This window comes from Sminthopsis crassicaudata, chromosome 2 (assembly GCF_048593235.1).
Source record: "Sminthopsis crassicaudata isolate SCR6 chromosome 2, ASM4859323v1, whole genome shotgun sequence".
NCBI classification, from domain to species: Eukaryota; Metazoa; Chordata; class Mammalia; order Dasyuromorphia; family Dasyuridae; genus Sminthopsis; species Sminthopsis crassicaudata.
In genome coordinates this window covers 424,136,870-424,155,011 of record NC_133618.1, presented here as the reverse complement: position 1 = coordinate 424,155,011, position 18,142 = coordinate 424,136,870, and the positions used below count along the sequence as shown (strand labels likewise).

At 34.2% G+C, this 18,142-nt stretch overlaps 1 protein-coding gene across 1 annotated transcript in view; it reads right to left on the bottom strand.

Moving 5' to 3' along the window:
- RANBP17 (RAN binding protein 17) overlaps nucleotides 1-18,142 on the bottom strand; it is a 328,697-nt gene that overhangs the window by 72,534 nt on the left and 238,021 nt on the right. Inside the window, exons 17-19 of the mRNA XM_074292053.1 lie at nucleotides 13,655-13,718; nucleotides 13,458-13,566; nucleotides 1,048-1,151 (exon numbers count right to left, since the gene is read on the bottom strand). Of these exons, the coding sequence (XP_074148154.1) occupies nucleotides 1,048-1,151; nucleotides 13,458-13,566; nucleotides 13,655-13,718 (277 nt within the window). The remainder of the gene's footprint in view (nucleotides 1-1,047; nucleotides 1,152-13,457; nucleotides 13,567-13,654; nucleotides 13,719-18,142) is intronic.

Below are 18,142 nucleotides of genomic sequence, written 5' to 3'. Positions count from 1 at the left end.
AATTGCTAGACATAAATTTCAAAGGATTTCAAACAGACACAATAATTTTATTAAATCTTCTGTGGAAGAAGGAGCATCTTAAAGATAAGTGTCAATGGTCCATTATTTCTATTGTCTGTTTACAGCTAAATTTTGTGTTGAAGTGGTGAAGAGGAATGAAGCTGTGCGAAGTAACTGTTAATGTTTCTCATATATTTCAAAATAATAATAAAATGTGACTCCATCTTCATCTTCAAAGGTGCCCACATTCTCTGGAGTACATTTATTGGCCATTTAAAAATAACAATCAGAGGCAATCTATATAATGCAGCTCGAATACATTATCATTTCAAAGGATGTGATTTCTATTAGAAACTCTTCCTTTTCTTAAAATATGCTTCTATTTTGATGCAGCTTGCTACACTTAAGGATTTTACTAATAAAACATAATGTTGTCTTAGATAGTATGACTGTTGCCACAGCTGAACTGACTTGTCAAATCAATCCTAATATGGCTCCCACAGGCACATAAAAACCTTATTTAGCTATCAGTTATCCTAATCACTTTGTTCAGTTTAAGAATGCAATACTTCAAGACCAGCTCCTATTTATACATATATGCCTAGCCATTTAATAAAGTCTTGATTTATATAAATTCTTGTTAAAAAAAAAACAAAAAAAACTTTAGGGATGCCGTATTTTAGCAAGCATATTATTTTGTGTCCCTCCAAATAAATATATTAAAAGATCAAATGAGGAAGGGGCCTTGAGCAATGGAAGAAAATGTACCAAAGAAATAATCTAGTTTAAAAAAAAAAAGAAGCCAAAATGTCACAAGAGGGAAATTTGAGCCATCTGATCATAAACTGACTGAAACCATTCTCTGGCCTTAATCAAAGTAGCTTTCATGTGAGATGTCATGATATGCATTTAGATGAAAAATATCACTCACTAGCATGTGCAATTGTCATAATAGGTACAGCTGGGCACAAAATGAACTCATGTATTCAAAAACTAACTTCTGGATCAAAATCTTATTCATTTTCACATTTGCTTAAACAATCTCACCTTTGTTTCTTCCTGTTTAAAGTCGTTGTTGAATATTTGAGCTACTGTTTCAAATGAAACTGTGAGAGGGAGCATGAAATTCTCAAATTCATCCTCATCTTCACCTAACAGAGAAACAAAAGAGTCACGGTAGTTTGAGAAACATGTTGAGTACATCAACCCAGGCAGCAAGTGCACTGTCTATCCCGAGGAATCTGTGTAAGAATAACACAAAAGGTCATTAGACATTTACTTACAGGCCCAGCCTACATGCCTTACATATCTACAATCTTTAGTTCAATTTGCAGTCTGAAGTTTTTCCTTTTTCTTTCAGAGGAAATGAAATAGTAAAACTACTTAATAGCAGTTTTTTTTTTTTTCCTGATTCACTATTTGTTCAAGCAGATTCCTGCCTCAGGCAGTGGAGCCCCTGAAGCCTTTCAAAGGCCCTGAGGGAAGATACTTCTAAAGCCTTTGGGACACGATCTGATCTCTCTTTTTCTCAAAACAACTAAGAGTGGCTTTTCTTTAGGTGCCAAGCCCCTGAAGGGTTCTCAGACGCAGGTGCCCAGACTGTTTGGGCAAGTTATTATTCGCTTTTATTTGTGGTTCTTTTAATTAATTAAAAAATAAATGGGCAAGAAAGCTTTCTTTATCAAACAGACCAGGATCCTCAATGGGCTCAGCTTTTAAAAGAATTCACCACAGCTACATGGGAGACTTGATTGAGGCATTTTTTCTTTGCATAAGGAAAGCAAGGGAAGAAAGTAACGCTTGAACATTACCTCCAAGAGTAAGCATGTGGTCTGGAGATATTTTCAATTTACTTACTTTAAAAGTGAATGCAAAAATGTTTATGGATCTAACAAAGTAGCATCCTATATAAAATATTTTGCACAGTATCATTTTTTTTTGGTTTAAATCATAATTTTATTTATTTATTTTTTATTCATTTTTCCAAATTATCCCCTCCCTCCCTCCACTCCCTCCCCCCATGGCAGGTAATCCCATGCATTTTACATGTATTACAATATAACCTAGATACAATATATGTGTGTAAATACCATTTTCTTGTTGCACATTAATCATTAGCTTCCGAAGGTATAAGTAACCTGGGTAGATAGACAGTAGTGCTAACAATTTACATTCGCTTCCCAGTGTTCCTTCTCTGGGTATAGTTATTTCCGTCCATCATTGATCAACTGGAAGTGAGTTGGATCTTCTTTATGTTGAAGATTTCCACTTCCATCAGAATACATCCTCATACAGTATTGTTGTTGAAGTGTACAGTGATCCCCTGGTTCTGCTCATTTCACTCAGGAACAGTTGATTTAAGTCTCTCCAAACCTCTCTGTATTCCTCCTGCTGGTCATTTCTTACAGAGCAATAATATTCCATAACCTTCATATACCACAATTTACCCAACCATTCTCCAATTGATGGACATCCATTCAACTTCCAGTTTCTAGCTACAACAAAAAGAGCTGCCACAAACATTTTGGCACATACAGGTCCCTTTCCACTCTTTAGTGTTTCTTTGGGATATAATCCCAATAACAGCAATGCTGGGTCAAAGGGTATGCACAGTTTGACAACTTTTTGGGCATAGTTCCAAATTGCTCTCCAGAATGGCTGGATTCTTTCACAACTCCACCAACAATGTATCAGTTGCACAGTATCATTTAAAGCAACTTGATAGATATATCTATATATACACACACATACATATATGTATATACATATACACACACATATTCTAATCTGAACATACATTCTAACCTGAACCTTTCAAAGTCCCTTTGATTTCAGGTTGGCTAAATATTACTGTCCCTAATTTAAGAAAGGCTAAGTGTCTTGCCCTAGGTTAGATGATAACTAGTGACTAAAATGGGACTGGAGCCAAGTTCCATAATTCCTTGTTGAGTTTTCTTTCCATGATATCACACTTCTTGCTCTAAACTACTTCCACACAACTTGTAGCATAAAGTTGTTGAGAGGTGTGAAGGAAAAGGGATTCATATTTTTATTGACTTGCTGAGGATGAAACCGAATGCTTTATTCATTATGTAATTCTCTCTTGGCTTTATGATAGCAACTTGGTCTCTGATGGGTAGGGCATAAATTGAAGGTCTAGAATTTGATTTCATATTCTGGATCTATTACTAACTACCAGTATGAATAAGGACAAGTCATTTGTAGACCTGTAGACTTTTGGAGGCAAACAGCTTGGAGCAGAGACCTTCAAGCAGTCTAATAAGACCTATTGACAACTTCTCGGAATGTTTTTAAATGCGTAAAGTAAAATACATGATATTAAAAATTAAATAAAGATTTCCCCAGTGAAGACTCCCTGCTTCAGAGGCCTTCTTCTTTTTTTTTTTTTTTTTTTTTCTTCTCTCCCACTCCCTGCTCTCCTTTACTCTCTAGCTCTCTTCTTCCCAGTCTCTAAATCCTACTACATGTGCCATCTGTTAACTAATAGCAACATACAATGCAATTTTAGATTCATAATTGTCATAATAATGACTGAAACGGACTAATACATTAATATGCACTCAAACCTTTTCTAAATTATAGAACACATTTTAAAAACTACAAATGAGCCACTGAAATCATAGACTTTTTGATACACATTTCCAAAAATGATTTTTAAAATCCTTTTCATAATCTGGAGAAGTGAAAAATAAAATGTCTTTCTTTAGGAAACCTATAGCACATAAACTAAAAACATGTGATCTAAGCAGGGGCTTAACTAGTAACTCAATGAAGAATCATTTTTAAAAAAGGATATCTCGGTATAAAGTAAGAGTTCTATGTTACAGAAATAAGAAGATAATAGTTGATCACTATATTCATTAAAGGAAAGAGAAGCATTTAACTATGAAGAAACATAGCCTTCCTCCTTAAGTACTATGAGAAATGGCATCATAGAAGACAGGAAGAAACAGCAACTAATTATGTATGCTGGTGTCTATCACTCAGTCTCCACTCTTTTGTATGCAATCAACAAGTATTTATTGTGATTATAATGTGCAAGGCACTATGTGAGGTCACTGACACACACATATGTGCACCTAGGCACAAAGCAGTACATTTCCCTCAAGAAGTTTGCACCCTATGGAAAGAGACAACATATCCAAACACACACAAAATAAATATGTAAATACAAGATAAATTTTCTGGGAGGTGGGGGGGGGGGAGAAGCACCATCAACAATGTAATATATATTGTGAGTGAATTTTAAATGCTCTAGTACATTTCAATCATTTCATCTCCAGGGACTTCTTTGGAGTCTTCTTCTTTTCCCTCTTTATACTCTCTCCCTTGGTGATAACATTAATTTCCAAGATTGTCACTTTATCAAACAACAAGGTACATAGAGTACATATGTGCATTAAGTACATAAAGTCAGTGTTGGATAGTGGCTAGATTTGGTCTTGAAGTTAGGAAGACCTGGGTTCAAATCCCACTCTTGTCACAAACTGGCTATTTTCTATTAGTGCTCCAGGTCACTCTCTAAGACTATGAGTTGTAGAAAGGATGCTGACCTGCAGTGGCAATGGGAGTTTCCTTAATTGGAAAGTACCAGATATCAATAAAATTGTAAGTCTAGTAATTTATCCTCATCAGTTAAACACCATGCTAGACTCTGGGTATACACATTCACAGATGAATGCCAAATACATATAATTAATTCTAACCTCTCCCCTGACTTCTAGTCCTGTCTTTCAATTCGCCCCCAAATGAACTCATCAACTTCTCTAAACCTGCTTCTTCCTATTTTCCTGTTGATGAAACACCATTATGGCAGAAACATGGATTTTAAACTCTTACCTATATCATCTTCCACATTAAGCAGTGGCCAAATCCTACAGATTCTATCTTTGCAATATCTCACATTTTTCCCTTTCTTTCCATTCACACTGTTTTGAGCCTAGTTTAGGTCTTCTCATCACTTCTCACCTGGATAACTTCTTAAGTGATCTTCCCATTTCCAGGCTCTTCCTTCTCCAAGCCAACCTTCTGCCCATAGCTGACAAAATAATCATCTTAAGAATAGATTTGATACCCTGATGAAAAATTTTCAGTGGCTTCCCTCTGCTTAAAGAATATCAAAAACCTCCTCAGCCTGGCATTTAAAGCTGCTGTAATCTATTTCTAATCTCTCTTTTCCAGCTTTATGTCATTACTACACTCATGTACTCTATATTTAACCAAGGTTGGCTAAGAATGCTTCTATGGACTCAACATGTCATCTCCTTTTTCTTTGTATTTGTGTAGACCATGCCCCATATTTAGAAAGAATTCCCTCATTGTGTGTACTTTTCAGAACCTTTCCTTCAAGATCCAGCCTAGCTATCATCTTCACAAATCTTTCTTGAGTCTTCCTGCTAAAAGCATTCTCTCTACTTGTCTCCATCACAACATCCTCTTTGTATTATATTTATTTATATACATGTCTACTTCCCTTCCCCCTCAATAGGCTGTGTAAACATTAGGAAAAGTACCATAACTTTGTTATTTTTATATTCCCTGCACAAAGTAGGCTCTTAAGTGCTTATTGAACTAAACACAAATATATTTGGATAGTTCTATTTCTTCTCTCAATCACAGAAAGTGATATATTCATAATATGCATGACACACACACACACACACACACACACACACACACACACACACACACACAAATACAATGTGCAAAATAACTCCTTCCTTCTCCAGCTCCAATTTCAGTGCATAGAGAGTAACTTTAAAAAGATTTTTGGAAATAATTAGGATTAAAAGCACTTTAAATATATAGACTCCTTATTGCTAAATCATTTTAAATTGTGTATTGTTTTCAATTTAGCCAAATTCTATTTGGGGGGAATTAAAATTCAAGAAGCAGTAAATGAGCATTCTATGTGAAAGACATGCTACAATCTAGTAGGGGAGATAAAACACATGTATATAAGTATCTACAATACAAAGGTGAATATATTACATGTCACAAAAATTGACAATTTATTATTTATTACCTTGTTTCATGTGTATTTGACTTGTTTTCCCCCAAAGCCCCTAAATTCCTACAGGGCAGATATCCTGAATTATATCTATTCACTGCCCAATATAGTTAAAACAGATGCTCAATAAGTACTTGCTGACTGACTATTCACTGGGGACAGAGTATGCCTTTTCAAAAACACAATGTTCTACTTGCATTCATGTCTGAATAATATTATTTTAGAAGAAAGGTACCAAACTCATCTATCACAAACTTTCAAATTCTTTAGAACCTGATTAAAATGTAATTGGGAAATGTTTTAACAAAATAAATACATAATAAAAACATAATTTGTGACTTTCTATGTAAACACGTGACAGGCACGTGATCCATTTTTATTTGAGTTAGACACCACTGCTTTAGAATGTAGTTGTTGATTGTAACAAAACTAGAGGTCAATTTCTATAATAGCTTGTGGTTCCCTCTCCCCTCTGTTCGAGGTAAGAAATAGATCTACTTTTCATCTTTAAGATAAAATTAGTTTAGAATATTATGTTTCCTTTTATTCTCAGATATTAATAGTTGCTATTCCTAAGTCCGAGGGAAAGAGATCTCGATTTGCCTCAGTTGTTAGATTTTTGCTTCTAAATGAATTCCTCCAGTAATTCTAGAGTAAGTAAAAAGTAATGCGACTTAAAAATGCCCCTAGTCACTGGGAAAAGAGTATGAATAGTGATATATACAAATTATTACCATTAGATATATCAAGGCCTCCAAGCATCTTAAAATAAAATGAGATGATCCTGTTATGGTCGCTAGAACTAGCACTTTTGGCACTACCTTCTAATAAAGCTAGGGAATTTTGCTTAAGACATCATAATCATAGAATGAAGTAAAAAAATGTGTTTGTTTGAATTGAATGAAAAAAATCATTAGGGATTTGTTTAGGAAGATTGTTGGCCATTTTGGTGAAGTAGAAGAGGTAAGCTGGAGTAAGGTAGTATTATGAGAAAACAGAAAAGGTACTGAGTAGAGCTGATGGTCTGTTCAGGGTCCTTGGCTATATGGAAGGAGCACTACATGTGTCCTTAGGAATGGTGGCTAACATTCCTAAGCCATTCGTAAGGCAGTTCAATGGAAGGTAAGGAGGACTGATCTTTAGATCAGAAGAGACCTGGGTTTGAGTTTGTTCTCCGATTCTTACTACTTTGTATGACTTTGGGCTGATCACTTAATTTCTTTCAGTTTAGTATTCTTCTTTCACAAGATGGGGGTAATTTAGTAGCTGTAGTACCTGTCACAGAGTTGTTAAAAGTATCAAATAATGTGTATAAAATGCTTTGTAAACTTTCAATGCTGTATGAGAGGCAATTATTATCTTCAACTCTACTAGAAGGAACAAATTTTCATTCTTTGGTTCAAAAAATTTTTCATTTGAGGGAAAAGAATGTTTTTGAGTTTAGATCTAGGTGATTTATCATTCTGGGTCCTCTAATTAGATTGGCCATTTTAAAACTCTGGCTGATAGAAATCTGAGTAACAAGTATTTAATCCAGGATCATCCTCAGTATTTCATAACTTTCATTTCAGCATCCATCAAAGATGTTTGGCACATTCAAATGATGGCTCTAGGTGGCCTTGAAAAAACTTGAGTGAAAGCATGATGGTTCTGGGTTATGTATAATCATAATAGATTAGAGAGTTAAGGGCAGTACAGAACACTGTATTGTCCATTATGACATTGCCTTGCACACAAATAGATATTTAATAAAAATTTGCTCATTTATGAAGGTGCAACTAGAGAACTGGTCAGTACAAAGATTTCTAAATGTAACGTATAGAAGGCAGAAAGATACCTACGTGGCATAGTGGATAGTACACTGGCCTTGGAATTAAAAAGACTCATCTTCATGAGTCTAAATCCAGTCTCATACACTTACTTGCTGTGTGATGTTCAGTAAGTCACTTAACCCTGTTTGCCTCAGTTTCCTCATCTGTAAAGTAAGCTTCAGAAAGAAATGACAAATCACTCCAATATCTCTGCTAAGAAAACCCAAAATGGGGTCACAAAGAGTCACACATGAATGAAATGACTGGACAACAGAAAGCAGAAATTTCTTGAAGGGATATTTTCACATATCCCCATATCACAGTGGAGAAAAGAATATAGGAACTGAAATTCAAAGATTTGGTTTCAAATTCTAGCTATCCCAATTATTCAGTGGGAAGTGATGCTGATTTTAAGAAAAGCATGAATAAAATCTTAAAGAATAAATGAGACAAGGATAATACTTACATTTCTTATTGCAAAATGTTGTAGAAAAAACTTTGAAAAACTGAATATGTAAATGTAAATTGATATTATTTCTATCATCACTATCATATGAAACTGAGGACATACTTTAGCATATGACAATACTTAAAGCAGGTGTTGTTGGGGTCTGTGAATGTAAAAAAATCGACAATTATGATATAATTGGCTTCCTTTGTAATCCTCCATACTATATTTTGTATATTTAAAACATTATTTTGAGGAGGGTGTCTGGGGCTTCACCAGACTATCAGAAGAATCTGTGACAACAAAATGGTTGGGTGTGAAGGCTGGGTTAAAAGAGCAATGAAAACCTATGTTTATACTATTTAAATCGTGGATTTGCTAACTGCTAGAAAGGTGGGGCAGGGAAAGAATTGCAATTTGATATAATCATTACAAACTTTGTTTTTATACCCATTTTGCAGATGTGAATAATATTCTAAATTCTCTCCTGAGAAACTTATATATTGCATTTAACTAAAATCTAAGGAACCAAAATTGTTAGTTTCAATTTTTAGGAGAAAAGTGTTGATGTATACTTTGTTCCTTACCCCCTTTTCAAAGGCCTTGTTTTAAAGTGCCATCTTTAGTTTCTTATTCCCTTGAGCATAGTGAGCTCTTTACCTTTAAAATCAGGTAAGTTATTAAATCTGGATCTCAACTTAATGGGCTATCTTATGCCTACAGGGCCAGCTAATTAGTCTTAATTATCTCATTATAGATATTAAGTATCTCCAGCTGTTTCTCTACCTCTTTCCCCTTACAATGTTTATTGTGCAGATAGCCTCAGCCAACTGATGGACATAGGTAAAATGTCCATATTAAGTCTTCATACCTATCAATTTCATTTATTGTTGTTGACCAGGATTCTTGTTCATTTAGTTTTGTAGGGATAGAGTCTGGCAATCCAGAAGTTTCTTTATCTTTTATTCATGGGAGTAAAATAAAGGCAAAATTATTTAGGGCACTTTTGGGCACTAGTTGTCATAAAATGAAATCCCCATTTATACTGGACTCGTATGTAATATTTGTACATTTAAAAGTATGATTGTGGTATACTTATGGTTGTTAAGCAGTAATCAGGAATTTCTATAACTTCATAGTCTTGAAAGTGTGGTTTTTTTCCCTCTCCATCCTGACCAGAAAATGAATTAATGAAAAAACATAGAACAAAATTTCTTCTACAATGACGAGAAGAGAAAGAATAATACAGAAAAATATTGGTACAAAAGAAAGATAAGAAGTAATTTAAAATGGAAACTTTCCCCTATTTTCTTCACTTTCTAATTTCTACTTTCCTTTATGTTAAGGTCACTTAGTCTTCTGTGTGATTCTGTAAATGTAAAATAGGAAGAATATCAAATATCAATTGTGTGTGTGTGTGTGTGTATGTATGTATGTGTGACAAAAACAAAAACAAAAACAAACAAACAAAAAAACCAAAAACACCCAAAAAACTTTACTAAAACACAAAGGTAGAAATACCACTAGCCACTCTAAGAATGTAATTTTTTTTTTTTTTAAGAAATACTACTGTTTTGTCTCTTTCCAAAATTATCAATAGCACAGAATTTTATTTTCTGTGGATAACATTAGTCCTACCATTTCTAAACATATGCTCACTTTGTGATCACTCTGACTCAAAGAGCAATCACATAATCTCCAAGTGATGAAAAGTTAATGGTATCAATCAATACTAAATTCACAACTAGTAAAACCTCAATTCATAATCAGTACTATTAGGTTCTCCATAAGGAAGATGAGCCTCCTTGTAGCTATTTTTCATTTTTTTTCCTTTGCCAACTCAATTCACCCTTGTTCATATTAAACTAAAAAAAATGTTTCTATCACATTGAAGGGTTTTATACTGAATGGCACCCTAGAGATTCTTCATTGACTGGCTTGGGCAATACTATCTTTCCTTTAGTTTATTAGTTTGACAAAGTTAATTTAAAAACAATCTAGGGAACCTGAAATGATTCTTGGAAGGGTGCATGGATCTGTCTATGAGGTTAGTTGCCCTGCTTAGTTTGTATACACGGAGCCTCCAGAGACAGTTTTTGGCTTTCTATTTGAACAATTTCTTAAAAATACAGAAAAGAAAGAAAAATGGAAACTGTTGAAAATACAGACATATTTTCCACATTTTGAAAAGGGAAAATATTTTGATGACACATGGTAGCAAGAGTGTTGATGGTTCTGTTCTTTTCACAAGTGGGTAATTCTTTCTGTCTAGCCAAGGACTAATTTGATAAAGTAGTACAATTATTTATTGCCAAAAAAGCCCATTTTCATCAGAAATATAACCTCAATCTATTTTTTCCAAATTAAATTAAAACTTGTTTTTCATTTTAATCCAACAAGACTATCCATAGCTAATTAATGGGTAAGGCAACAATTATTTTGAGCTGCTTCTGCAAAAGTAAATCAGTTATATGAAAAGATTACCTATTTTTTTCTTAAAATTTATGAAGGCTTTTTGCTATCTACTCACTCAGTGAACATTCTGATACTTTAACTTGTCCCGTTCCATACAGTTACTCATCCTGAATATGAAGTTTCCAATCAAGAGGGTTATTTAAAAGAATAGATAAGGTTCTTTCTTTCTTATTTACTATTTATTTACTATTATTATTTAAATAAAACTATAAAGTCATATTGCTTTGCTTAGTAGAGAGTACTGTTACATTCAGTTTAGTAGATGAGACAAATTTTCAAAAAAAAATTGTGTTTAACAGGATTTCACAAAACAATATATTTTGCACAGAGTTAAGAGCAACAAATAGTTGAATACTTAAAATAACTTATAGAAAGAATTCAGTATTTATTCCTTCTTCGGGAGGCCAATAGCCAAAGGTGTATGCTGGTTCCATGAGCCACAATTATGGTATGATTATGTACCACTTGACTAGGTTCTGTGATTCTTCTGAACAACATAATGAATATATAATGAAAAAGGGAGAAATCCTGACAATATCCATTAGGAATCAATAATGCAATTTCATATTTATAAAAGTAAGCATGAATACATTAGCACCTTATTTTTGGATTGCACTTTATTGTTTATAAACTTATACATTTTTCCATTTGAGTCTTAAAATAGTTCTGTGAGATAGGTAGAGGATATGAATTATTCCCATTTTCTAGGCAAGGAAATTTAAGCAAAACAAAGTTGAAGTGACTTGCCCAAACTCAAGCAGCAAAAACTCAAACCTAGACCTTTTATCTCTAGTATAGTGGAAAGAGATCTGGATTTGGAGTCAGAAAGCCTCTGCTTGAAATTGCCCTCTGAATCTGCCCTCTGCCTCTCTTACTGTTGTATAACCCCAGAGAAGTTGAGAAGCCATTTGACCTTTATAGGTCTAATTTTATTTCTATAGAAAATGAAGAAGTTGGATTAGATGATCTATGAGATCCTTTTTCACTTCAAAATCCTACTCTTCCAAGTGTTTTGAGGAATAAGATGTTTGAGATGAAAACAAAAAGGTGCTATTCAAAAAGGTAGAGACCAAAGTAAGATGTTCTTTCTATTACAATGTAAGCTTTGTGTGGGAAGGGACCATCTTATGATTCTTGGTAACCAAGAGAGGATCTAGCTCTGCCCTTCCCATAACACTTGTGCATATTTCTGGTAATGAAGATGAAGATGAATGACAAAGAATATCTGCTCCCTGGATACCCCACCCCCCAGAAGCCTGGAATTGAGGCCAGTGGGGGGGTGCCAAACTGTCAGTCAGTCAGATGTTCTGTTGCCAAGGGGGACCAGATGATCAGGTTTTGCATGCCTGGTTTACACTCTTCAAATATTTATAGACGGTTCTCTTTGCCTCCAGCCTTAGTTGTCACTTAGCCAAGTTATACATACATACATACTTCTTTTAATCTTTCTTTAGAAATCAATCCCATTCAGCTTCTTAATCATTCTGGATGCTTTTCTCTAAACTTTCTGCAGTTTATCTTTCTTATAATTTATTCTACTGAATCACAGTGAAATGCTTCCGATGCAGAAACACAGTTATTTATATGAGTGACTGTCATGTTTCCCTTACAAGTAGGAACAATGCCTTTATCTGTATAGCACAAAGTTGTTCATCATTCTTTCTTTTAGTATTATCACATTAAAAATTTCATATTTAAGTTGATAGATGATGAATCAATACATCACCATGAAAAGGAAGCATTAATTCCCATCATCTGCATTGCAATTTAACAGAAGCAGCTTTCGTAGTTTTCTTGGTAGACAGAGTGCTTTACCATTTTCTTCATCAATTCATTTTACAGATGACGAACTGATGCCAACAGTGGTTAAGTGACTTGCCCAGGTCAAACAGCCAATAAGGATTTGAAGCCACATTTGAATTTGGGTTCTCCTGACTCCAGGACAACTGCTCTGACCACTGTGCCACCCTGCTGTCAAAAGTGCCCTAGACTGAATTCCAAGACCTCAGATTCTGTTCCCAACCCTGGAGTCTTAAGAGCCAACTTCTCCTAACTCTGGGAGTGATTCTATGTCTGACAAATGAGGGCTCTGAATTACATGATCTTTAGGTTCTTCAGGCTCTACAATTCTGAGATTCTTAGCTACAAATGACACATTCACTGACCTCCTCCTCTAATTCAGCAAAAGTTAACATACAGGTCATAATGCTTCCTGGGAGAACACTGAAGAGACAATAACCTGGCTGCTACTTTTGGGAGAAAGAAAGCATTCTGAATTTTGGTTTTCTCCCCATCTATCACTTTATCATTCCAAAGTCCTGGTTATACATGTTCAGGTGAGAGATAATCAATGAAAGGACTCTTGGATGGGATAAGCTTAAGCTGCCTTTCAAAGATCTTCTGGAATTGATATTAGTAAATGGAAGCCCCAAATTTCAAGAGCTCCTAGAAATGGCCTAAGATGGCAAAAACTAACAAGAGATATTTATTGTGAACTTGGAGAGCTGAAAAATCACCTGTTCTAAGTCTGTCCTTTTTCAGAGAGAAAAGCTCCTTCAAGTCAATACTAAGTAGCAGGAACTAAGTAGCAGAGTCTGGATGGCTGAGTCTTCTATTCATGGACACTTTGGTTTCTAAATTCAAATCAAACTCTCTTATTTCCTTATTATCAAGTTGACATTAGTAACCTTACCTAGATCAACCATGAGGAGGCGAGTAAGAGCTGTGTAGAATGTTGTTCGACATCTGAGGTCACTGAGATTGTAGTCTTCATTGACACCCAGAAAAGGAAAGTGCTCACTCTAACAAAAACAAAATGGCATCCAGAGTTAAAATGTTTTACCAAACTATGAAGAACACTGAAATCACAGATGAGAGAACAAGACTTACAGTATGATTCTGAAGCATGAATTTCACAGCCTCTATTTTCACCAGTTTTTTTAAAAGAATATAAGTAATAAGTAGTCAAGGATTTATTTTTTTTTTGGGGGGGAAGGGGACAAGAATTTAGTTTAATTTTAGAAGTGTGTAACCAGAACAACATTCAATTTATAATACTGATTTTTTCCATATGAAGGATAAACATTAATCCTAAAAAAGCATACATTATAGAAATGTCTTTCACTGTCAGAATAATAATCCATTATTAACCAGTGCAATTACTTTTCATATCTTATATAGAATTCTAGTCATGAAAAAGAAGAATGAATTTTATAATTAAGATAAGAATTCTCTTAGAATTAAAGTCTTGATGGGAGAAAATTAAAACTGACCTCTTTTAAATTTTGGATGTTACTTTAAATTTTCTTTTTACTTAATGTGATTTTATCATAAAATAATTATCAATGAGCCATAATGGGGAAAAAATTACTCAAGAAGCAATGAGTTCTGCCAGAAACATTATAAGAAAATCCTGTTCAGAATGGGTATCAGAAAGCTTCTTATATGACGTACCACCTAGTAATGAAGTGGCTCGATGTTTCAGGGACACCGTGCTTTGAGCACTAAAAGCAGAGGAATTGGTGGTGGTGGTGGGGAGACAAAGAGAATAGAAAGGAATCTTTGACCAATAATTCTGTTATTCTTGAAAAGTAGGTTAATCATGAACTCTTGAATTTATCCTAACTCAGGATTTTGCTTTTATATTTTAAAACACTTCAATTTATAGTTTTTTTTTGCATGTATCTAGTATGCAAATATATCTTCCATGTATTCCTAAGCCCTTTCTTTTATTTGTGATAGTTTTCCTATCTTTCTCTGTTAAGGAATGTAAATATAATATATACGCTTTTACATCTTTCAAAGTTGGTTCAAGATACTCTCCAGACTCAGTTTACCTGGTTCCATTCATCTCCAAAATGTCTATTCTTCTAGTTCTTCCAAATTCCCAAAAGCTATATTCCTAGAATCACAATGTCAGACCTAAAGGCGGCCTCAGAAATCAGGCTATATCTAGTATATCTAGTACAATTTGTATCTAAACAACGATTTCCCTTTAGGAGAATCTCTTCTTTCCCATATTTCCCAAATATTGAACAACTATGTTCATATCTCTCTATAATTACATTGGTGTTTCTAATTTCATATTTCAGACATGTATAAAGTGGTATAGCAAATCAACAATAACTTGTTAAGGGCTTACTGTATGCCAGGCACTGTACTAAATGCTGGGGACATAAAGAAAAAAGCTAAACATTCTCTGCCTGTCTAGAGCCTACAATCTAACAAGTAAGGTGCTCAGGAGTTAGTAGACCTTGGTTCTATTTTCTGGCTCTGCCCACAACCAGCTCAGTGACCTTAAATAAGTTCTTAGCCTCTAGGAGCTTTAGTTTTCCAATTTGTAAAATGGGGATGACAATCCCTGCTCACACACAGGGTTGTTTTAGGGCTCAAAGGAAATAATAGATGTGAAAATGCTTTTTTCGAAGTGTTAAAGGTTACATATGATATGACATTGGTTTTATTCTTGTAGGTATCTCTAGTATTATAATTTGTCTAATCCACTAGACTATATACTTAGAAGTCAGTTCATATACTAATTTTCCACCCAACAATGTTTTGTTTACAGTAACTGCTTGATAAATAAGGTTTACTGATTGATTGACAGGCTGATGTGGGCAGAAGCAGTGCTGATAAATTGAAAGCCCTTTGTTGCCTAAACAGCATGGAAACTGGATGACTTTTCAGTGCCACTCAATGCCATTCAAACTTCATTTGGCTAATAGGGGAAAGAATCAATAAACTAGGAAATATCTTAAGCAATTACCATATACAAATTTTCTTGCAGTTGCAAAGTTAAAAGTGACAGGGTCTTTGGGAAATAAGAATGTTGCCATTAATAGGAATCTTTCTGTCAGTGCTGTTAATAAACAGTAAGTCATGTTTTGACAATAGAATATTTATGGTAGCAATAAAAAGAACATTCACAGGAAGAATCTAATCTGCCAAAGACACATTTGTTGCAAAACTGCATCTGTGCACTTTGTACCAAAGCCAGACATAGTGCCTTTTAATTACATTCTAAAGAAAAAATAATTAAGAATCCATTGTTTTTTCATTTTAGGAATAAATAATAATAAAACAAGTTAATATGCATAAATACTATGATTTTATATTTCGTTCCAGGAACCCAAGGCTGGCTATGACCATAAAAGGAAGGTATACTGAATCAAAGCCAACAAATAATACTTTAAAGAAAAAGAAAGATGGGCAGGATACATATTCTTCACTTTGAACTCACTCTTCTCTGGAAAACTAGGTTCTCAGTTTCCTTCAGTTGGTCAGCCAATCAGAGAAAAAAAATTTAAGAGTCTATCATGTGCCAGACATTACTAAGTACTTAAGATACAATAAAAAAGAAACACAAGTCTCTACTTTCAAGGAGCTTATAGCCTAATAGGGGAAAGACAACACACACAAAATGAATCTGGCAATATCAGGTCACTGGTGAACCAAAAGGGGGAATAAAGGAGACACATAAATTAGATCTCAATTATATTAGCTCTATTACAGAATGGGCTAATTCCTCTCAGCTAACTGTCAGTCCAGACATAGAAAGGCCATATTCCTATAGATAAAATAGAGAAAAAAAAAACAGAGAAAACAGTATACTGACAGATTAATATTCCAGGAAAGAAAGTTTCCTGATGTTTTGCAGCAGGGAATGATTTACTAATAGGATACATAATAGGAAGGTTTCTAACTTGTCTTCCAGTTGAATAAACTTGTCTTTATGGTATAGACACATATCATGCAATTAGGCTGCTACAATAAAATTGCCAAAAGGCTTATTTTTCTATCTATTTAGTTAAGAAAAAGCTAGGCAAGAAATGCAAAAGTTGGCATTACTAATGGAGAAAAGCTAGAGAGAAAAATATTGGAGGGAAAAAATGGGAGAATCTTCTAGAGGGATGAATATTATGAAATTAAGTATTGATGATAGGAATGATACTCATTTATATAGCTCTTTAAGTTTTATAAAATACTTTCTTTACAATAAACAATGTGCAAGTGGCACAAGTATAATTACCTTCATTTTACTAAATAGGACAAGAATGTGTTGGTACCTTAATGTAATGGAATAGCTTAGTTTTCCATAGAACCTAGAACACTTCTCAGAGAGTAAAAGAGTAAAATAAGTCAACATGTATGAGTAGATTATACTGATAGTACAAATAAAGAAGAACATTTAAAATATATACATGAAGGCAAAACCAAGATGATGGAACAGCAGCAAGAAATATGGCTAGCTCCTTACACATAACTTCTAACAGGTATAGAAAATATATTAGACCAAATCCTGATTGGGAAATTTAAGGAAAAAAAAATCACAATGAATCTTTTATCAATCTCATTGTTGTCAAAGGGAGAAAGAGAATTAGTGTGCAGATAATGGGGATGGGATCTGCCTAGAAGTATGTAGCACATAACCATTCCAGGGTAAGGAGAAGCTATGTGAGAAGACAAGAAGCTCCAGAACAACCATAAAAAGGCCTAAAGTAATGTAGGGTTAGGAACAGGTGCCAACTAGCAGCTCTGTAGCTCCTTACCTAGTTCTGGATCACAGATTCTAGATGGAATATAATATTGTAGGATATAAGCTTACAACCAAAAATATCTTACCCAGCAAAAATACCCATAACCTTATAGAATGAAAAAACCTAGACTTTTAATAAACTAGAGGACTTCCAATCATTCCTGATGAAAAGATGGAGCTGCATAGAAATTTTGAAATACAAACAAGGAATTAAGAGAAACGTAAAAGGTAAACACGAGTAAGAGATCATAAAAGACAAAGCAAAGATGAACTGTTTACTTTTCTATTATGGGAAGATGATGCCCTCATTCTCATATGAGTATATAAGTGCCCTAAGAGCAATATTATCATTAGGAGATATTAGGGAAGTTTAATAAGAAAGTGGAACTGGCAGTGGTTTTGTTAAGATTTGACAAATTTTAAAAGAAGAATGAAAAAATGGGTAAGAGGAATATACTAGAGAGCAAAAGGGAGAGGAACGTTAGGAAAATTTAACTCACACAATCAGGTTGTGTAAGCAGAAGTTAATATAAATAAGGAAGAGAGGTGGATAGGGAACTGATGATACTTGAAATTCACTCTCATCTGAAGTAGTCAAAGGAGGAAAAATACCCATACATTCACACAGCTGGGTATATAAATTTTGCTATTCAATTGTTTTTAGCTGAATCAAACTCTTCATGACCTTATTTGAGATTTTCTTCACAAATATAATGGAATGGTTTGTCATTTCCTTCTCTATCTCATTTTACAGTTTAAGAAATTGAGGCAGAATTTAATGATTTGCATAGAATCACACAGCTACTCAGTGCCTGAGACCTGATTTGAACTCTCCAGAAAAT